The sequence below is a fragment of the Scardinius erythrophthalmus genome (genome assembly GCF_964197995.2).
Source record: "Scardinius erythrophthalmus genome assembly, chromosome: 9".
Lineage (NCBI taxonomy): Eukaryota > Metazoa > Chordata > Actinopteri > Cypriniformes > Leuciscidae > Scardinius > Scardinius erythrophthalmus.
Window position 1 is genome coordinate 34174969 of NC_138229.1, and position 17426 is coordinate 34192394.

At 45.6% G+C, this 17426-nt stretch overlaps 1 protein-coding gene across 1 annotated transcript in view; it reads left to right on the forward strand.

Annotated features, from left to right (window-relative positions):
- The window catches only part of acap2a (ArfGAP with coiled-coil, ankyrin repeat and PH domains 2a), a gene marked incomplete at both ends in the record, with an annotated part of 121371 nt that overhangs the window by 77056 nt on the left and 26889 nt on the right, over positions 1–17426 (forward strand). Inside the window, 2 exons of the mRNA XM_081374560.1 lie at positions 6187–6256; positions 8687–8781. Of these exons, the coding sequence (XP_081230686.1) occupies positions 6187–6256; positions 8687–8781 (165 nt within the window). The remainder of the gene's footprint in view (positions 1–6186; positions 6257–8686; positions 8782–17426) is intronic.

Here is a 17426-nt window from a genome sequence, read left to right on the forward strand (position 1 = left end):
ACAATATGTTTCCGGTTACTTGACTGTAACCTTGTTCCCTGAGAAAGCGGAACGAGATGCTGCGCTGCTTAGCACATTGGGAATGTCTTTAAACGTGACCAGCTGTGAATATAGTGTGTAAACACGTCAATAGAATTGACCCGGAGGTAATATAGCCTCGGTCGGCGACGTCATCGGCGCGCACCCGCGACACGAGGCTAGAAATAGATGAGCCACAGGTGCATCGTCAGATATTTTGTTTGAAGAGCAGTCCTGGGACATCATCAGCACGGCAATGCAGCGCAGCATCTCGTTCCGCTTTCTCAGGGAACAAGGTTACAGTCAAGTAACCGGAAACATTCCCTTTCGAAAGCTACAGTCGATGCTGCGCTGCTTAGCGCATTGGGAACGAGAATGCCCACGCCACTGTGTTTGAAGGTGTCTGGACTCCTTACGGTTGTGTAGGTGTGCTCACAATAACGCAAGAAAGCCCTAGACATTAGCCTGCGATGTCGACTCAAGGACGTGAAAGCCCGGAGTGGGATGAACATCCAAACTATAAAATCTGATGAATGTTTGCGGAGAGGATCAGCCTGCCGCATCACAAACAAACTGCAAGGGGGCACCTCTTACCAAGGCAGCAGAGGAGGCGACCCCTCTGGTGGAGTGAGCCCTTAGACCCGTTGGCGAAGCTTGGCCTCGCGCCTCATAGGCAAGAGCATCCCTGACCCAATGTGACATGGTCTGCTTAGTGGCAGCAGCCCCTCGATTGCGGCCCCCATAACAGACAAACAGTTGCTCTGACTTACGCCACTGACTAGTGCGGTGGACGTAGGCCTGAAGAGCACGAACTGGACACAGTCTAGGAGATCTCTACTGTTCCGGCGTCGTGAACGGCGGAGAGCAGAAGGCCTCAAGAGTGACAGGATGTACAGTCGATAAAGGCACCTTAGGCAGGTAATCAGGATGAGGATGCAAAATCACTTTCACCATTCCTGGGGTAAAGTCCAAGCAGGATGGCGAAATCGACAGAGCCTGCATATCCCCAATTCTTTTCAAAGAAGTTATTGCCATAAGAAAAACCATCTTTAGAGTCAGAAGTTTGTCAGACGCTGATTCTAGAGTTTCAAAAGGAGTCTTAACCAGACCCTCAAGGACTACTGCTAAGTCCCATGATGGGATATTGGTTTTTACGGGAGGCCTCAGTCATCCGACCCCACGAATGAAACAAGCGAGCAGAGGATGTCTCCCGAGTGGCACCCCGTCAACCAAGGCGTGGCAAGCCAAAAGAGCGGCCAAATAAACTTTGAGAGTGGTGGGGCATGTGCCTGTTAATTTTTCCTGCAGAAAATCCAGAACTGAAGCAATCTGGCAGTTGACCGCATCTGCATTATGTACAACACACCACCTTTCAAAGACACTCCATTTGTTGGCATAACTCTTTCTAGTGGAGGAATCCCTAGCACTTAGAATGGCCTCAATAATGGCAGGCGAAAGCCCAGTGTCCCTCAGTTGGTACCCATCAGGGGCCAAACATGAAGGTTCCAGAGGTTGGTCCTGGGATGGAATATCGTGGCCTCCATCTGAAACAGAAAGTCTCTCCTCTCCGGAATCGTCCATGGATTCGTCCATCGTCCGCCATTGAGGAGAGATATTATCTCGGAGAACCAAACTCTGGCTAGAACTCCTGAGAGCAGAGAAACTGGAGGAAACGCATACAGGCACATTCTGGGCCATGTGTGTGCCATCGCATCCAGACCCAGGGGCTGGGTGACTCAGAGAGAAGTAGAGGGGACATTGCGCTTTCTGATAAGAGGCGAAGAGATCCACCACCACTTTGTAAAATCTGGTCCAAATCTGTTTGACTACTTCTGGGTGGAGTTTCCATTCCCCTATCGGTAGTTTCTGTCTGGACAGTAAATCCACTCCCACATTCAGGTGCCCTGAGATGTACACTGCCCTGAGTGACAGGAACTTTTCCTGGGCCCAGAGAAAGATCTGCCTCGCTATTCTGTTCAGATTGCGTGAGCACAAACCTCCCTGGTGATTTATGTAAGAGACTGCCGCTGTGCCGCACTAGGACATGACAGTCTCTCAACTGAGGGAGAAAGTATTTCAGGGCCAGAAATACAGTCATCAGCTTGAGGCAGTTGATGTGCCAATTGAGCTGATGACCCTCCCATTCCCCTTGAGCTGGATGACCACTTAAGACCGCTCCCCACCCCATCAGGGAGGCGTCTGCCGTTAGCATTCTGCGACAACAAGACACACCTAAAGTGGGACAAAAAGCAAGGAACCGAGGTCTGATCCACATAAAAAGGGAACGAAGCCGCAGCGCGTAACCCTTGCCATAAACATGGATTTTAGAAAGTGCACGAAGCGTTCAGCGCGTGACTTACCATAAACATGGATTTTCAGAAAGGACACAAAGCACTCAGTAAGTGCTCTTGCCTTTATTTGCCCTTGGGGATTGTATAGTTGAAATCCCCCATTTTGAGCCACAACTGAAGTGGTCTCATGCGCAAAAGGCCCAGAGGAATCACTGTGGACGCAGCTGCCATGAGACCTATGTAATGTCCTGACCTAGCCAGATGTTGCTTAGGGTGTTAAAATTGGTCTTGACACAAGCGGGAGACAATTGTGCCCCTGATAGTGACAGAGTCCCATTTAACCCCAAGCATGCTACCCTCAGGGCGGGAGAGAGTACGCCCTTCTTGGCGTTGATCTTGTAGGATTGAGTGCGAAACAAACACAAATGAATCTTCCAGGTGAATTGTTCAAACATAATTTCTCACAGAACTGAACATTCCAGACACCAAATCACCAACCCCAGAGCCATAAAAGAAGGCTCCAGCCAGCCAGCCTCCGCTGACCAACGAAAACCCCCAGCTAAGAACTTTATGGCCATGCAAGCTTCAAAGAAGATGAGCCCAACTAAAGGAAGAACTGGTCAATGTAAGATAGCTTGGAAAAGAATGATTGGCTCAGAGATAGCACAATTCAGCCCGATCAAGATAACAGCAGAAGCTGCTCGAGCCCACAACATTCCAGACTCCCCCCTCCTTAAGGACCTCTGATAGACCTCAGGGTGTAAAATCGTTTCAAACCACAGAGCTGAGATTTTACCTATAACATAAATAAAATCATTCAAGAACAATTTTCAATGGACTTATAGATCAAGCATCATGCAACGAAAGATGCACGAAGAATAAGGTTTTCCCCATGAACGAGTTAACGTCATGAGATCCTCAAGGAGGGCAGTCTAGCTGTAATCCGGCCATTACACGAGTCACCACCTCTAGAACCTCTCAAACGTTTTATCATTTCACGAGTTCACACTTACATATAATTTGAAGGGGTAAAGTTTAATGCGTATTTGGTGCGCTGTCCGGCGGGAGGGCTCCGAGCTTGGAGTTCGGCCCGAACCCAGAGTACTCCCCCCGTATGTAAGTGTTTAGGACTAGAAGCGTGGAGAAGGGGTGGTGGAGGGATGCTGCAAAACTGTCAATGGAATGAGGTGAGACCGCTGAGTATATATACACACCTCTTACCATTGATTGCTGAGTGCTCTCCACTGGTGTTAATTATCTGAACGTGTTCCTCCCGAACCTTGTTAATAAAACATCATTTCACGAGTTTTGAATAATAATTTGAAGGGGTAAAGTTTAATGCGTGCTGTCCGGAGGGAGGGCTCCAAGCTCGGAGTTCGGCCCGAACCCAGAGTACTCCCCACAAAGGCTAAAGAGCAGAGGACAGCCGCCGGACTAAAGACCCCCCAAATGAGTGCCGAGTTTGGCGGGATGGCATCTCAAGAAGGGGCCTAGATGCTTGACCGGGGAGGCCCGTAATGGTGGCTCACTGCCTGGACTGACGGCCCCTGTTGGTCTGCAAACGAGGAGCGGTTGTAGTTTACAGTGACCGATCGGGAGGATTTGCGCTTTTCCGCCAAGCCCAAATGCTCGCTGGACAGACTTGGCGACCGGCGTAGGAGGGATGACCGTGGGACCGGCGAAGTGCGGAGGTGCATCCCTGGTGACGTTTATGTCTTTGTCGGAAGAGGAGTTTGTTTGAGACATGCTGCAAAACTGTCAATGGAATGAGGTGAGACTGCTGAGTATATATACACACCTCTTACCATTGATTGCTGAGTGCTCTCCACTTGTGTTAATTATCTGAACGTGTTCCTCCCGAACCTTGTTAATAAAACATCATAACGAGAGAAGTGTTCGGAGGCAGCTTTAATTCCTCAGAATTAAATGTGGCCAAAGAACAGCCAGACAATATTATATTATATATAATACATACATATATAATTATATTATATAAAATATTATATATACATATACACACACACAAAACATATCAGTTCCTAGCAATAAACACATCCCAATCAGACAAGCAAACATGGATGGATGATAGGATGTGTTTAAATCTTTAATAAGATCAGCCTGGTATGCCTTTAACACAGCCATGGTGTACAACGCAGTACCAGCCTGACCGCTGAAAATGCATCTGATAATATGATCCCTAATATGATAGCCCGCGAGCGTCTCTCCAAACTGAGGCAATATCATATATCGCGTGCCCTTGCACCCGCGATAGTAGAATGGCTCGATGTCGAGGACACAAGACAAATATTTACAATCTTTATTTATTTATTGTGAGTGTTTTATGGGGCTCTTTGTTGTGATCAGATTAATCTGGCCACTGCAGGAGCGATCGCCCCGAGCAGTTCTCCTTTTATCATCACGGGAGAAACGCTCGGAGGCAGCAAACTCACGAGATTCAATGTTCTCTGCCCGAGCCGAAGAAGCGCTGAGGCACACTTCGGTAGTCAGGCAAAAGGACATCGCGATCTGGAGAGAGAGCGAGCGATAGGGATGCACCGTCTCTTGCTTCTCAGCCAGATCGATACGCGAGCCCCACAATCATTGTGGGCGCTACCCCTTTGAAATAAGCAAAGCGAACGCGAAGCACTTTAACTGTGAACATTCCACTGTGATTGCAATCACCATGCTCAAATGCAAGGGCAGCATGTTCTTTCCCCAAACAAACAAAGCAGTAAGTGTGTGTGTATCCAGTTCTGTCATAGGACGAGAACATGAACACTTTTAGACCAGCTGATTTCTTTTAACTTTAACTCTTTTCACTTATGTTGAGATGAGAAAGAGAGAAATCTGCACACTGCCAGTTTTGAACACTAACTTCTAACAAAGATCTGAAGTGAGAGAGATTGCTTGACACACATACACAGAGTGGTCTGAAAACAAAAGACCTGACGATGCACCTGTGGCTCATCTATTTATAGATAGCTATATTACCTCCGGGTCAATTCTGTTGACGTGTTTACACACTATATTTACAGCTGGTCACGTTTAAAGACGTTCCCAATGCGCTGAGCAGCGCAGCATCGACTGTAGCTTTCGAAAGGGAACAGGGTGTGTGCCTAGCAGGCAGGGAGACAGACAAAGACTCAAAAGAATTTAATTCCAACACAAAGTTTAATAAATCCACACAGGCAAGATAATCCAATAAGGGCACAAACGACACTAATTAATTGCACACAGCTGAAAACAAAAACATAAATGAGGAGCGGGAAAACTGAACAAGGAAGACAGTGACAAATGAAAACAACCTGAAAGTCCATGAAAAACAAAACTAACAAAACATAACTGTGACACAAAGATACTTTAAATTGATCAAAAGCGACAGTAAAGACATGTATAATGTTACAAAAGAAAATGTTCTTTTGAGCTATATAGTCATTAAATAAAAAAAATAAAAATAAAAATATGTATTATCAATGTTGAAAACAGTCAACATATATAATAATAAAAGAACCATTATTAATAATTGAGCACCAATAATAATTGATAATAATTGACCACCAAATCAGCATATTATAATTTTTGCTGTTCAATATTTTGTGGAAGGATTTTTCAGGATTCCTTAATGAATAGAAAGTTCAAAAGAACAGCATTTATTTGAAACATAAATCTTTTGTAACATTATAAATGTCTTGACTGTCACTTTTAATCAATTTAATATTAGAATGATTACTGAAGGATTGTGTGAAATTGAAGACTGGAGTAATGGCATGCACCAAATAGGTCTTCCAAAAATAACAAAATGTTTTTCAAATTCATTCACAACTTTCCACTTATTTTGTGGATCGCTTGTATTTCATTCCCCATATTTTCTTCTCAGGAGTTTAGGAGTTCACAATTCAAAGGTGCGATCCCTCACACTTGATTCATGGGAGCCAGAGTTGCTTAAGGTAAATATTAAGTCAAGTCAAGTCATCTTCATTTATATAGCGCTTTTAACAATGTAGATTGTTTCAAAGCAGCTTTACAGAGATAAACGTATAATTTATGGTAACAGAGATTGTTTTGGCTTTATAGCGGTTCTTTAGTAAAGTTATTTTCCAGCTAAGGTTAGTTATGATTGATTCGCTTCCGTCGCAACAATCATTTATTATTAAATTAGGGGCCGCTAAGACGACACAATTCTCTCTACATAGACTTTAAACGCGAACCTGTGAGAAACGCTGATGGCGTTCACATGCGCATTAAGAATTGGTTCTATAGTTATGTGCGTTTGAATATATGTACGCAGGTTTGTAATTCCCTACAAACCAAGCCTAAACAAAGTACTGGTGTTTCCTTATAATTTTTGATACATAATTTTATTTTATTTTATCAATTCGGGGTAGATACGCGAATTGAGTTTCCCGACAACACTTTATCTGTAGAGTGGTAAAGGGATCCTCCATAGGGAGAGACTAGTTGGCACTTCAGCACAGCGTTGTCATCGGGTCCAGGCGAAGGTCCTTCATCAGATCTGGATACGGCCTGGATCCGGCAGGCTGCGGGAAAACCTCGGGATAAACAAAGACACTAAAATTAGCGTAGATGCCATTCTTCTTATGATGTAACGAGTACATCAGGATTTATGGGAAGTGTTCCCGGTTCCAGCTGACCTAATCTATGCAGCCTAACATTGAATTATAGAAGTCTATAATGTATTATGTGAACGCTAGGTCAAAGAGATGTGTTTTTAGTCTAGCTTTGAACTGACAGAGTGTGTCTGCTTCCCGGACAATGGTAGGAAGGCTGTTCCAAAGTTTTGGTGCTAAATAGGAGAAGGATCTACCGCCAGCAGTCGATTTTGATATTCTAGGTATTATCAACTGGACGGAATTTTGAGATCGCAATAGACGTGAAGGACTATAATGCGTTAAGAGCTCTCTCAAGTACTGCGGAGCTAAACCATTTAGTGCTTTGTACGTGATCAGCAATATTTTAAACTTGATGCGATGTTTAATAGGGAGCCAGTGCAGTTTTGACAGAACCGGGCTAATATGGTCATACTTCCTGGTTCTGGTAAGAACTCGAGCTGCTGCGTTTTGGACCAGCTGTAGTTTGTTTATTAAGCGTGCAGGGCAACCACCCAGTAGAGCATTACAATAATCTAGCCTTGAGGTCATGAACGCATGAACTAATTGTTCCACATTTGTCAATGAGAGCTTATGACGTAATTTAGATATATTTTTAAGTTAGAAAAATGCAGTTTTACAGATACTGGACACGTGACTTTCAAATGAAAGATTGGTATCAAAGAGCACACCCAGGTTCCTAACTGACGACGAAGACTTAACAGAGCAGCCATCAAGTCTTAGACAGTATTCTAGGTTATTACGTGAGGAAGTTTTTTGTCCAATAAATAGAAACTCTGTTTTTTCAGAATTTAGAAGTAGGAAATTACGAGTCATCCAATTTTTTCTATCAGCTATGCATTCCGTTAATTTTGTGAATTGGTAAGTTTCGTTAGGTTTTGAAGAAATATAGAGCTGAATATCGTCAGCATAACAGTGAAAGCTAATGCCATGTTTCCTAATGATATCTCCTAATGGTAGCATGTACAGAGTGAACAGTAGCGGTCCTAGTACTGAGCCTTGTGGTACGCCATACTGAACTTGTGATCGATGAGACATCTCTTCATTTACTGCTACAAACTGATAACGGTCAGATAAGTATGATTTAAACCATGCTAGTGCAATTCCACTAATGCCAACATAATTTTCGAGTCTATTTAAAAGAATGTTGTGGTCGATAGTATCAAATGCAGCACTAAGATCGAGTAACACTAATAGAGAGACACAAACACGATCGGATGATAAGAGCAAATCATTTGTGACTCTAACGAGAGCAGTCTCAGTACTATGGTACGGTCTAAATCCTGACTGAAAATCCTCGCAGATATAATTTCTTTCAAGAAAGGAACACAGTTGTGAAGATACTGCTTTTTCTAATATCTTTGACAGAAAAGGTAGATTCGAGATCGGCCTGTAATTGACTAATTCTGTAGGATCAAGTTGCGTTTTTTTAACAAGCGGTTTAATCATAGCCAGCTTAAAGGTTTTTGGTACGTATCCTAGAGACAAAGATGAATTGATGATATTAAGAAGAGGATCTATGACCTCTGGAAGTATTTCTTTCAGTAGCTTAGTCGGTATAGGGTCTAACATACATGTTGTAGATATAGATGATTTAACGAGTTTAGTAAATTCTTCCTCTTCTATAGCAACGAACGAATCCATTTTTTTTTTTTTTTTTTTTTTTTTATGTTATTAATACCATTTTGTTCTTTATTTGTGCAATATGTTCAGCAGTCTTTTCACTTTGTTTTTTTTTTCTGTTCGCAGTTGATGTGCAAGCTGGGAAATTGTGTCATTAATCAGATCTACGAAGCTCGTAGAGAAGAGATGGGCGGAAAGAAACCTCAGCCTGCAGACCCCAGGTATTCCCAGCCACTCCTTATTTTGACTGAAGTTCTGATAGATGTGAACCACAAGATGAACACTGCAACAATATTATAGTAATAGTAAAACTGTTGTCCTCTGAGGTAATTTTCAATAAAAGACATGATTAATAACTGGTTGCTATACAGCTGTTACAGACTCGGGCTTGGTTTTGGTTTTGAATCCATATGCAGAAGTTGTATTGAATTATTAAGTAATAAATCCAAATCAACAGGCAAAGAGATGGTCAAATATACAGGCTAGGTTCAGTGAACAAAATAGACAGTCCAAAGAGGCAATCACAGCAAATAAAAAATAATTAAATAAACATGATAGCCAAGAAACATGCAGGCAAAAGGTCATAACAAGAAACTTTGCAAAGTGTTAGAGGAAAACATGTCTCTTTATACCTAACAAGCAGGAAGTAACTGTAGAATAAATGGAGTGTGGTCAGTGGTGAGGGCTTCCTCTGGTGGTTGGAGGGAGCAGATGTTACAGAACCCTAGGTAGCCGGGGTGGGGATGCCTTCGGCGGTTTGCTTTCATTCTTTGAAAACGAATGGCACATTCTCAGATGGTTCACCAGATCAAGGGAACAGAGGTTGATAATCCAACACATTGAAAGGGGGTGAGTCCTGTGGATAAATGGATTAGCAAATTTTGGCCATATTCAGCCCATAGAAATTCACTCCACCTCTGTTGTTCCTGAGTACAGTATGACCTGAGGTAATGTTCAATCTCCTGGTTCAATCTCTCCACTTGTCCATTAGCCTGTGGGTGGTCGTCTGAGGATAAACTGACATTAATGCCTAACAGTTTGCAAAATTCCTGCCATACCCTTGATGTGAATTGAGGACCCCGGTCCGTGACAATGTCTTCTGGTAATCCATATACACGGAACACATGATGGAACAAGGGAGTGGCTATTTCCATGGCAGTGGGAAGACCTATCAGTTGAACAAGATGACAAGCTTTAGAAAAACGGAATTGGAATTGGGTAGATCTGTGACAAAGTCTACTGATAGATGTAGGGTCCCCTACCCATTCCTCAGAGGCCCTGGTCCCATCTATGAGTATGGGGGCTACAACCACTGATGAGGCGAGAATGGAATCTTGGTTATTTTGATATAGATATAGGGTCATACCTTCTGGAGAGAGCATCTGCTTTGCTGTTCTTGCTTCCAGGAAAGTAGGTAATGACCTGGTTCTTGTGAGAAGAGATAACAGAATGAGATCTTTTCAATTCAACTCAAGTCACCTTTATTTATACAGCGCTTTTTACAATACAGATTGTTTCAAAGGAGCTTTACAGTGATATCAGATATATAAATAATGCAACAGAGTGATGGATAATTTTTGTTGTAAAAAAATTATTAATTTAGTTCATTTATATATATATAGCCACTCTGGAGAGAACAGTGGTCATCATCCAGCTCAGTTCAGTTCTCATGTAATGGTGTCAATGCAGGCAGATCAATAATATTGTTAAATATTAAGTGTCCCCAACTAAGCAAGCCAAAAGCCAAAGGCGACGGTGGCAAGGAACCCAAAGTCCATCAGGTGACAGAATGGAGAGAAAAAACCTTGGGAGAAACCAGGCTCAGTCAGGGGCCAGTTCTCCTCTGGCCAACAAACGAACAGTGTATGATTATGATTCGGGCAGAATTACAGGTCAGAAGTCAGATTGGATTGGAACATTCAGATTGGAATAGATAATACATATTGGTGAAGGGCAGTAAGGAAATGTTAATTTCTTTCTGTTTTCCTTGAGATGTTGTTGGCTTTGTTGGGACAGATATTGCTATGATGTTTGGGTTGGCCGCAGTAAAAGCATAGATGCTCCTGTAGACGATGATGTTGTTCTTCTGGTGACACTCTGGTATAGCTGATTTGCATGGGTTCTGTGGACTGGGGCATGGAGAAGAGCAGCAGCTTCAGCTGGAACAGGAGCCATTTTGGTTTGTTTGGAGTGGAGGTTGTTATGAATGAGATTATCTAACTTAATAGCCATGAAGATAAACTGTGAAAGGTCCATGGTTTCATCTTTGAATGCTAACTCCACTTCTTTTAAGTGCCACAACATTCCTCCCACTGTGGGCTGCTAGTGTTCTAATTTGGATGGCATATTCAGTGGCTGATCGATTACCTTGGCATACGTGCAACAACTGTACAGATGTATCCTGCCCTTCTGCAGAATATTGAAAGACATCTTAAATTTGCTGAAATACCAAAATATTTAAAAAGAAGTTTGTAACTATTGTCCCACATAGCCGAAGCCCAATCCAATGCCTTTCCAGTGAGCAAAGTCATCATAAATGAATATTTTGTAGTATCTTGACGAAATGCTTCTGGTTGATTGGAAAAGTAAATTCTACATTCATGTAAACATTTTCAGCAGAACCATCAAAATGATCTGGTAGTGCAAACCTCAGTTCTAGTTGGCGGAAGTGATTGAATGAATGCACTAGGTTAAGAGGTAAGACTGGCAATACTTTGAAAAGTGTTAGTGGAAAACATGGCTCTTTGTGGCTACTTTTAACTCCACTTTTAGACATACACCCGCAAACTTCCCTAAGCACTTCCCCTCTTGGGAATCCCCACCACCATTTTGTGCGTTCAACTTCGTCGAGTGGGACAGACCCTTGGACAATCTACTCAGCATGTACACTTCAGGCAGATCCATAGACCACAATGGCCCACACTGTTAACCCTTGCTGTAAAAAAAGGCCAGATTCTTTCAATATCATACCATTTTCCATTAAAACAGTAATATACCATGGAAAACAAAAACAGCCTACAGGAATATACTGTAAATGAACAGTGCTCAAAATCTACGCTCAGAGCCTGTTTTCACAATCACACCCTATACTCTCATTCACTTTTCCCTACATTAGTTCACTAATATAGTCCACTTGACAGAGTGAATGAAAAGAAGTGTGTGAATTGAGACACTGATGAACTCTGATAAGCAGAATCACTGAAGGATAGAGAAACAAGAACAGAAAAAAAGAGAAACACAAGACCTACAACTGACTTCCAGCCACACTGAGTGTAAAAACAGTTTACAAACCAGTTTAACATTATTTCTTTCGTACAAAAGTTATTGTTGAGAATTAATACATATTTAAATTAACTTAAATTTAATTATCCTTAATTTTTGTATTTATTGTCAACGCAGTGCAGCAGCTAGCAGACCTAGAGCGGCTGTCTAGCGCGCTCATTGGCTGCCGTGCGGCAACTGCAGCAGCCAACCACTGAGCCCCGCGTGACGTCACGCCCATGCGCGCGCGCCCTCACGTGTCAGAGCCCGCCAGAATGGGCGTGGCTTTAGCGTATATAAGAAAGGGCTCGGGGGCTGCTCCCCTGATTTTCATCTCTTCAGCAAAGCTCTATGCATCCTGAATTCTGAGAGAAGCCGCCGCCGTGGAAACAAGCGACTAGCAAGCAGAGGAAAGCGCCTGAAGAAGCCGGTCGTCTTTGCCGCCTTCAGCCATCCGTGCCTGCCACGCTATCCGGCGACAAAGTATCCTTTCACTGCTCTAAAGCTGTGTGTGTTTGCCGCCGCGACACACACTCTTTCTCTAAAAGAGCTCGAGCGTTTTTATAAAAATGCCTCGCAGTTCCTGTGGCTCATGCCGTGCCCCACTCAGCGCCGGAGACCGCCACGTGATCTGCGCTCTCTGCCTGGGTCGAGATCATGCAGCCCTCGCTCTCTTGTCGGGAGGCTGCATCCAAGTCAAGTCAAGTCATCTTCATTTATATAGCGCTTTTAACAATGTAGATTGTTTCAAAGCAGCTTTACAGAGATAAACGTATAATTTATGGTAACAGAGATTGTTTTGGCTTTATAGCGGTTCTTTAGTAAAGTTATTTTCCAGCTATGGTTAGTTATGATTGATTCGCTTCCGTCGCAACAATCATTTGTTATTAAATTACGGGCCGCTAAGACGACACAATTCTCTCTACATAGACTTTAAACGCGAACCTGTGAGAAACGCTGATGGCGTTCACATGCGCATTAAGAATTGGTTCTATAGTTATGTGCGTTTGAATATATGTACGCAGGTTTGTAATTCCCTACAAACCAAGCCTAAACAAAGTACTGGTGTTTCTTTATAATTTATGACACAGAATTTTATTTTATTTTATCAATTTGGGGTAGATACGCGAATTGAGTTTCCCGACAACGCTTTATCTGTAGAGTGGTAAAGGGATCCTACCGAGACTAGGTGGCACTTCAGCACTGCGTTGTCATCGGGTCCAGGCGAAGGTCCTTCATCAGATCTGGATACGGCCTGGATCCGGCAGGCTGTGGGAAGACCTCGGGATAAACAAAGACACTAAAATTAGCGTAGATGCCATTCTTCTTATGATGTAACGAGTACATCAGGATTTATGGGAAGTGTTCCCGGTTCCAGCTGACCTAATCTATGCAGCCTAATATTGAATCTAAAGTCTATAATGTATTATGTGAAAGCTAGGTCAAAGAGATGTGTTTTTAGTCTAGCTTTGAACTGACAGAGTGTGTCTGCTTCCCGGACAATGGTAGGAAGGCTGTTCCAAAGTTTTGGTGCTAAATAGGAGAAGGATCTACCGCCAGCAGTCGATTTTGATATTCTAGGTATTATCAACTGGCCGGAATTTTGAGATCGCAATAGACGTGAAGGACTATAATGCGTTAAGAGCTCGCTCAAGTACTGCCGAGCTAAACCATTTAGTGCTTTGTACGTGATCAGCAATATTTTAAAATTGATGCGATGTTTAATAGGGAGCCAGTGCAGTTCTGACAGACCCAGGCTAATATGGTCATACTTCCTGGTTCTGGTAAGAACTCGAGCTGCTGCATTTTGAACTAGCTGTAGTTTGTTTATTAAGCGTGCAGGGCAACCACCCAGTAGAGCATTACAATAATCTAGCCTTGAGGTCATGAACGCATGAACTAATTGTTCCGCATTTGTAAATGAGAGCATATGACGTAATTTAGATATATTTTTAAGATGGAAAAATGCAGTTTTACAGATACTAGACACGTGAATTTCAAATGAAAGATTGGTATCAAAGAGCAGACCCAGGTTCCTAACCGACGACGAAGACTTAACAGAGCAGCCATCAAGTGTTGATAGACACTTGAAAAGCATAGGCTTTTGCGCCAGAGACCCGGGTTCGATCCCGGCTCTCGTGGCAGATAAAAAATTATGCTGTTCGCTTCTCCAAGCTCGCGGCCAGTTTTTCTTACATACAGAAAGCGAACCCGCACTCCCCCTTGTTGGGCCGCGCACATTGCGCCGTTCACAAGGGATGACAGAGCGGACGGTCACGAGCAACGTTCAGCGCGCGCGCCTCACTCACCGGCGAAAAGAGGAGAGAGAGTGTTTTCGTCCCGCTGTGGCCGGACAAACCGCCAATTCTCAAACATTTCTCAGTCCCCTCTTAAGTTCAGGCGGCTGGAAATATTACTATTGCAGTAAACGAGCCTGTTTTTAATACACGCACGACTGCAAACAAACATGAGGTCGTACTCTTATATGCTCGCGCTAACCGAAAGCTAATGTGTTCTCCCCTGTAGCCCAGTGGCAGAATCATAGGCTGTAACGCCAGAGACCCGTGTTTGAGCCCAGCTATCACGGCAGATACATTTTTTTACTGTTCGCTTCTCCGAGCTCGCGGCCTGCTTTTCTTACATACAGAAAGCGAACCCGCCTCTCGCACCACATGGTGCTCGATTATTTATGAGCGTATACACGAGGGAAGAAAAGACGGTTAAGTCCCGCTGCGGCTGGACCACCGTCAAAGCTTCACGCTCTGTCAGTCCCCGTTGCCACGGCTACTGCAGATGTTTACCTCGCAGCCAACGAACCGGTATATCTACCCGCTCGCCTGCGCGCAACCACCGTTCTCACGGCGACCCAGAGAAATCTCAAATGAGCATAATGTCCGGTTGCACAGCTCACACCGTATGTGTTTCAAATGCAGTGAATGTGCCCACGTTTCCGTGTTCACCCCTGCACACAAGCACTATAAATCCTGTGTCTCTCACAGAGCCCACTCTCATAAAGTAGGCAGAAGCCGCTCGAGTGTTAAAAGTAGGTCACGTGTCCACCTCACCGTGCCGCCCACACCTACTCACTGCCCGCTCTGTTAAAAGTAGGTCACGTGTCCACCCCGCTGTGCCCACACTCACTGCCCGCTCTGTTACACATCCCCTCACGACCGGTCATGTTCTAAATACAGATGCTGTGCCCGCTCCCACGCGCTCACACATTCTCTCGAATACTTCGCCCCCGACGCCGCTGTCAAGCGTCGTGCCTCACACTGTATGTTCCCCGTCCAAAGCCACCGGGTCGCTGTGTGTGAAACGGCCAGTTATCGCTGCATGCGACCCGCCGTATCTAAGCACCGGGAGCGCGCGCGCCACGCCCGCCCCTCCGTTTCGAGCTCTCGAGTCCGCGATGAGCGGCCCCTGGCTGCACACGCGAAAGCGTGGGAAGCTATTCCAGGCGCGTCAGAATGGGTGCTAAGCACAGTGAAACAGGGCTATACTCTGCAGTTCGCTCGCCGCTCGCCGCCCTCCGCGCTTTGAAGCGCGTACCGAGACCAGAGTGAATGGGGAAGTAGCACATCTACTTCGAGCAGAAATAGCTACACTTCTGTGCAAAAGGGCTATAGAACCGGTTTCCCCTTCTATGAGCGAGTTAGGCTTTTACAGCCGTTATTTCCTCGTTCCCAAGAAGGACGGAGCTCTCAGACCAGTTTTGGTTCTGAGACGTTTGAACAAGGCTCTTATGAGAAGACCGTTCAAAATGCTCACAACCAGGCAAATTCTCGCGCAAATTCGCCCGAGGGACTGGTTTATATCTCTTGATCTAAAAGACGCGTACTTTCAGATCCAGATAATACCCCGTCACAGGCCATTCTTGAGATTCGCCTTTGACGGTCAGGTATATCAGTACACCGTCCTGCCTTTCGGCCTGTCATTGGCACCCCGTACATTTACGAAGTGCATGGACACGGCTCTCGCTCCCCAGAGGGGTCGGGGAATGCGAATTCTGAACTACTTGGACGATTGGCTGAATCTAGCACAGTCAGAGGCCGAACTCATCGCCCACAGAACAGTGCTTCTAAGCCACCTGGACAGCCTGGGGCTTACGGTCAACTGGACCAAGAGCTCGGTAGTGCCCAGTCAATCAACCTCTTTTCTGGGTTTGGATCTGGACACTGTGGCAATGACGGCCCGCCTGTCGACACAGCGCACGCGCTGCATTCGACGCCTGGCCGCGTCCTTCCAGCCGGGCAGCACCGCACCTCTCAAGACATTTCAGAGGATGCTGGGTTGTATGGCTTCAGTTGCAGCAGTGCTTCAGCTGGGTCTGTTACGTATGCGCCCGCTACAACGCTGGCTGAATGCCGAGTGCCTCACAGAGCCTGGGCTTCCGGCGGCATCCGAATCAGAGTGACTCAGAGCTGCGTTTCAGCACTGAAGCCCTGGTTAGCGGCCGACTGGTACCAGCGGGGAGTGACAATGGGAGCCATCTCACACCGCAAAGTTATCTCGACGGACGCTTCCACCTCAGGTTGGGGCGCTCTTTTCGAGACCAGGACCAGGAGAAATGCCTCCACATAAACTGTTTGGAGATGATAGCGGTCGAGAACGCGCTCAAACGCTTCCTCCCATTCATACAGGATCACCATGTGCTAGTCCGCTCGGACAACATGTCCGTGGTATCCTATGTGAACCGACAGGGCGGTGTCAGATCCAGCAACCTGTGCAAGCTGACAGAACGCCTTCTCGTGTGGGCTCACCGCTCGTTGCGCTCGCTGAGAGCCGCTCACGTGCCGGGCCACCTGAATGTCGGTCCAGACAGACTGTCCAGGGACAACATTCCCCCGGGAGAATGGTCCCTGCACCCCCAGACAGTCCAGTTTCTCTGGCGCCTATTCGGCAGAGCGGAGATCGACCTCTTTGCGTCGAGAGACAACGCTCACTGCCCGAATTTTTTCTCGAAAAGCGAGGACGCGCTGTCCCAGACATGGCCCAGCCTCCCGCTGTACGCTTTTCCCCCGATCTCCCTGTTACCACAGGTCATTTTGAGGATCAGGGAAACGCACCACCCAGTGCTTCTTATAGCCCCGCGTTGGGAGAACCAAACCTGGTACCCAGAGCTAGTGAGGCTGTCGCACTCATCCCCATGGCCGATCCCGGTGAGAAAGGATCTCCTCTCCCAAGCCGGTGGATCGATCTGGCATCCCCATCCAGAACGATGGTCTCTGCATGCATGGGTAATCAACGGATACCCGTTGGCCTGCCAGAAGGGGTCGTGAACACGATCACGCAGTCTTGAGCCCCCTCCACGAGACGGCTCTACGCGTCTAAATGGTCGGTGTTTTCTAAAAGGTGCGCTACAAAGAGCTTGGATCCACGTGCATGTGGGGTCCCGCGGGTGCTCCCCTTCCTACAAGAGCTGTTGGACAAGGGCAGGTCCCCTTCCACGCTCAAAGTGTATGTGGCGGCTATTGCAGCGTTCGCTGAGATGACGCGCGGCCGGGCAATAGGAAGGAACGAGCTCATTATCCGCTTCCTCAGAGGAGCTAGACGGATGAATCCCCCGCGGCCCCCCTCGGTTCCTATTTGGGATCTGTCCTTGGTC